The 5,740-nt window shown below is 37.9% G+C and overlaps 1 protein-coding gene across 1 annotated transcript in view; it reads left to right on the forward strand.

Moving 5' to 3' along the window:
- LOC105984150 (low affinity sodium-glucose cotransporter-like) overlaps nucleotides 1-4,659 on the forward strand; it is a 61,402-nt gene extending 56,743 nt beyond the window's left edge. Inside the window, exons 14-15 of the mRNA XM_013014250.1 lie at nucleotides 1,050-1,152; nucleotides 4,445-4,659. Of these exons, the coding sequence (XP_012869704.1) occupies nucleotides 1,050-1,152; nucleotides 4,445-4,659 (318 nt within the window). The remainder of the gene's footprint in view (nucleotides 1-1,049; nucleotides 1,153-4,444) is intronic.
- Nucleotides 4,660-5,740: the final 1,081 nt, after the last annotated feature.

The following is a 5,740-nucleotide window of genomic DNA, read 5'->3' on the forward strand; positions in this document are numbered from 1 at the left end:
TTTCTTTCTTTCTTTCTTTCTTTCTTTCTTTCTTTCTTTCTTTCTTTCTTTCTTTCTTTCTTTCTTTCTTTCTTTTTGTGAGTCCTGGAACTTGAACTTTGGATCTGGGTGATGTCTCTGAGCTTCTTTTTTTGTTTTTGTCAGTTATGGGGTTTTGAACTCTGGGCCTGAGTGCTGTCCCTCAGCTCTTCAGATCAAGGCAAGCACTCTATCACTTGAGCCACAGCCTCACTTAAGGTTTTCTAGTGGTTCATTAGAGATCAGAGTTTCATGGCCTTTTGTGCCTAGCTGGCTTTGAACTCTGATCCTCAAATTTCAGCCTCCTAAGTAGCTAGGATTACAGGCATGAGCCACTGACGCCCTGCCCTGAGCTTCTTTTGAGAAAGGCAAGCACTCTATTCCTTAACCGACAGAACCACTACAAGCTTTTTGAGTAGCTTGTTGGAGACAAGGGTCTCATGGAGTTTCCTGCCCAGCCTTGGTTCAAAACTTGATCCTCAGATCTCAGACTTCTGAGTAGCTATGATTACAAGGATGAGCCACCAGCATCCAACTAGTTCCTTTCTTTCTAAAGTTCAAACTAGGATACAAGTCTCAGGTCAATGAAATCATTGTAATGAAATAAGAACTAGGAGCTTCCTAAAAGATTATCTCCCAGACATTGAACTAGGCAACAATTTTTTATCCAGTACTCTTGATATAAAAGTAAAGGATTGGAAAATGAACTGGAGATTCAAAGAACTTAGCAATATGCTTAGGAGACAAGCCTTTTCTACTATTATAAGAAAAGGGTGCATAGTCTCTTTGCAAATCCAAACCTCCCAGAATTTCAAAACATGAATTAAACAGTCTCATGGTCCTTAAGACTATTCCTTTCCTAAACCATAATTTATTTCTATTGTCATATGAATTTAACATTTACATGCTTTTTTTAAAACTATAATGTGTTCTTGTATCCTTCCATTCAATGGTTCAATGCCAATATTGAATAGCATTAGAACACTATGTTTCCCTATCTCGAATAACCTTGTATGTTGTCTCGGGATCAGTTGTATCGCTTGTGCTGGGCTCTTCGGAATCGTACAGAAGAAAGAATTGATATAGATGCAGAAGAGAAAAGACAAGAAGAAGTTGATGATTCTGTTGAAGATGGTAAATATCTACCTTACATGTGACCTTCATGTAGGAACTTTATGTCCATGATTTAGTTTACTAGTGTTTTGTAAAATGTTACTAAATTCACCTTTTTTAAAAAAAAAGCCATTGTGTACTCATTACCTTACTGATGTAACTATAACCCGTCTGTACGGTAACTTTACCATAAAATATATATATTACATTTTTAAAAAGCCATTATATGTGTGACAAATGGAAATGTTACAGTTTTGCTGAGCACTAATGGCTTAGACCTATAATCTTAGCTACTCCGGAGGCTGAAATCTAAGGATCATATTTCAAATCCAGCCAAGGCAGGAAAGTCCTTGAGACTCTTACCTCCTATTAACCAGAAATGGAGCTTTGGCTTAACCTTGAACAAAAAAGCTTAAATACAATGCCCAGGCCCTAAGTTCAAGCCCTAGGATGGGCACAAAACAACAACAACTTTAAATTTTTATCTTCCCAGCATCCAAGACACATGAAAATGAAATCCAATTATTCACTGCCTGTCCATTTGTCTATCCTTCAATCATCCATCCATGAAACTGTGATAGCTACTGAAATAATAATTAGCGAGTCTGTGTGTGTCTGTGTCTGTGTGTGTGTGTGCACACAGGCTGAGACTTGAACTCAGGGCCTCATATACCCATTGGGCTCTTTCACTCAAGACTGGTGCTCTACCACTTGAGACACATCACCACTTTCAGCTTTTTACTGGTTAATTGGAGATAAGAGTCTCTCAAATTTATCTGCCTGGCTGATTGCAAATTTCAATCCTCAGATGTCAGCCTCTTGAGTAGCTAGGATTAGAGGTGTGAGTTTCCAGTGCCCTGCCCAACTCTCCCATTCTTAGACACATACTGTGCTCAATAAATCAATCCTGTTTGGTTTTTGATTCTCAATAAATCAATCTTGGTTGGTAGTGGTGAAGCCCGTGGCTCAACCTCCTCTCTACTCTCATTTCTCATCATCCTCTGCTACTCACTCTCCAGTTCCAGGTAGGAAGGTTTCTTAATTTTTTCCACATAATGCCATTCTATCTAGAATTTTCCTGTCATTCAAGGGAAAGAATGATAATCCATTTTTCAAATCTAGGTCCTAATTATACTTCCTTCAGGAAAACATCCCCAAGGATCTATCACTTTGATTGTCTATATGTATATATGTGTATATATTTGCATTTCTTTCAAGTCCCTCAGATACTTTTTCTTTCTCTTTTTTCCTTAGAAATCTTACCAAAATCGATATTAATCTACTCTTACCAAAAACTAACTTTTGCCTTCTCTTAGTATCTCCCTATACTATCTCATTGCTTTTGTTCTTATTTGCCTATCTTCTTACCTGCATTATTGGGGTTTATTCTATTGGATATAGTTTTTAGTTTAGATTGAATATTCTTTCTTTAATTTTCAGTAGCTTCATTTCAGTCTCCTTTAAAAACAAAGGTCACACATATATTTCTCTTAAAGTAAAACTTGAATTGCATCCCATATATATATTTTGCATGATTTTCATTACCATTATTTCTAAGGATTATCTTACTTCATAATTTTTCATAAACATTTGACTTGACAGATAGGTTTTAAATTTTTCAATGCAGCAACAAATAGCTTTGCCTTATAATTTCTTTTGCATATGAGCCAGTATACTACTGAAATCGATTTGAAGAAATGTGTTGGGTTAAAGGGTTAAGGCCTATGCAATTCTAAATTCTCAACTTTCCCTCCCTAAGATTTAAATCATACTTTCTAGCAACAATGTGTGACAGTTCCTGTTTTCACAACTCACTAACACAACATATTGGGGCACTTCTGAATTTTGTCACTGGGAAATGAGAACTGGCATCTCAATATAAATTTGGCAGGGGAAGCAGAGGCATTGTTTTTGTGCCAGTTCTGAGGCTTGAACTCAGGGCCTGGGTGCTGTCCTTTAACTTTTTCATTCAAAGCTAGCATTCTACAACTTGAACCACAGCTTGTTTGGTGCTTCATTGGAGGTAAGAGACTCACAGTCTTTCCTATCCAAGCTGGCTTTCTACCAAGATCCTCAGATCTCAGCTTCCTGAGTAGTTAAGATAAAGCCACCAGTGCCTGGCCTCATTATAGGTTTAATTTAAATTTCTCCTTCCAGGTAAGTGATCTTAAGAAACACCTCTCTTTTTCTTTGAACTGTGTATTAATCTCCCTAGTATTTATTAACATGGAGTTGTCACTGGTCTTTCCTTCTTTACTGTAAGAAATACATTAAACACTGAGAATATTAAATTCTTTGTGATATAACATCCCATTATTTCCCTCAGTTTTCACTACTTGTGTGTGTGTGTGTGTGTGTATATATATATATATATATATACACTTTCATACATACATATATACACACTATACATACAGTCCTGGGGCTTCAACACAAGGCAAGGGCTCTGTCTCTGAGCTTTTATACTCAAGACTAGCCCTCTACCATTCCACTGGTCTTTCCTTCTTTACTCTAAGAAATACATTATACAGTGAGAATATTATTCTTTGTGACATAATATCCCATTATTTCCCTCAGTTTTCACTACTTGTGTGTGCATATATATATATATATATATATATATTTACATACATACATACATACATACACACATACATACGTAATACATGCACACAGTATATATACAGTCCTGGGCTTCAACACAAAGCATGGGCTCTGTCTCTGAGCTTTTACACTCAAGACTAGCTCTCAACCATTTGAATGACAACTCTGCTTCTGGCTTTTTTGATCATTAAGAGTCTCATAGACTTTCCTGCCTAGGCTGGCTTCAAATCATGATCCTCCAATCTCAGCCTCCTAAGTAGCTAAGATTTCAGGCATAAGCCATTGGGATCTGAGTTTTAACTACTTTTAACTTTGTCAGACTTCTGCCATGCAAAAAATTGCTATTTTTACATAGTTAAATTTGACATTGGCTTCTCTTTGATTTCTCTGATGTTTATGAGTGTGATCTTTCTTTCTTTTGACACAGATTTCGACTTGCCACTTTTTTTGTCAGTCATGGAGCTTGAACTCTGGGCCTGGGCACTGTCCCTGAGCTCTTCAGCTCAAAGCTAGTGCTCTACCACTTGAGCCACAGTGCCACTTCCAGTTTTCTGGTGGTTAACTGGAGATAAGAGTCTCATGGACTTTTCTGCCTGGGCTGGCTTTGAACCACGATCCTCAGATCTCAGCCTCCTGAGTAGCTAGGCATGAGCCACTGGCGCCCCACAATTTACCATCTTTTGCAATGATTTATACCTCTTTGTTTCAGATGCTCCCGAGAAACCTCGTGGATGTCTCAAGAAAAGCTATGACTTATTCTGTGGCTTGCAAAAGACAAGACCCAAGCTGACAAAAGAAGAGGAAGAAGACCTGAAGAGGAAGCTCACAGACACGTCAGAGAAGCCCTTGTGGAGGAATGTAGTGAACATCAATGCCATCCTCCTTCTGGCCATAGCAGTTTTTGTCTACAGCTACTTTGGTTGAAAGTGGCTTTTCTCAGCCACTACAACATTGGTCCAGCAGTAGATCATTTTATCAACTTTCAATTTGTTGCTTGTTATGTTTTGAAAACATTCCCAAATTAAGAGTGAGAGATAGATAGATAGATAGATAGATAGATAATATATAGATATGTGTGTGTGTGTCACTTATCACTTTTTGGAAAATTGGTCAAAATTCTTCTTTCCTGCTGGGCACCAGTGGCTCACACTTGTAATACTAGCTATTCAGGAGGCTGAGATCTGAGGATCGTGGTTCAAAGCCAGCCCAGGCAGGAAAGGTGCAAAACTCTTATCTCCAATAAACCACCAGAAAACCAGAAGTAGCATTGTAGCTCATCTGGTAGACCACTAGCCTTGAACTGAAGAGCTGAGGGACAATGCTCAGGCCCACAGTTCAAGCCCCATGACCCATAAAAAAAATTAAAAAATAAAAATAAACTTAAAAAATAAAAATAAAAAGCCAGCCTGGGCAGGAAAGTCCATGAGTTTCTTATCTCCAATTGAACGTCAAAAAGCTGGAAATGGGGAGCTGTGGATCAAGTGGTAAAGTGATAGCCTTGAGCAAACCAGCAACAACAACAGAAAAAAAAGAAAGAAAGAAAATTTAAGGACAGTTCCCAGGCTTAGGACTGTCTGGTGCATGCGCATACACTCTCTCTCTCTCTCTCTCTCTCTCTCTCTCCTTTTCAACTCTATCAAAGTATTTATACAAAAATTGTGTGTAAATCGTTTAAATAGGGATACAGGTGGACCCATTACAACAATGAGATGTACAAGTCATTATGTCGAGAAACGAACTTTACAACTTTGGCAGGGGGAGGGGAGAAGGGGGAGATGTGAGGGGGGTAGGGTATGGGAAGGGACAGGAAGGGAAAACAAAGGAGGAAGAAACAATGCTTGATAAGAAAGGTACTCATTATCTTGCCCATGTAATTATAACTCCTCTGTATGGTATTTTCATAATAAAAAATTTTAAAAAAATTGTATGTATACTAGGCTTAAATTGTAATATTGATTATGCATACACATTTGAATGAATGAATCTCTGATCAAATTAGTTAATG

The sequence above is a fragment of the Dipodomys ordii genome, unplaced genomic scaffold (assembly GCF_000151885.1).
Source record: "Dipodomys ordii isolate 6190 unplaced genomic scaffold, Dord_2.0 Scaffold23, whole genome shotgun sequence".
Lineage (NCBI taxonomy): Eukaryota > Metazoa > Chordata > Mammalia > Rodentia > Heteromyidae > Dipodomys > Dipodomys ordii.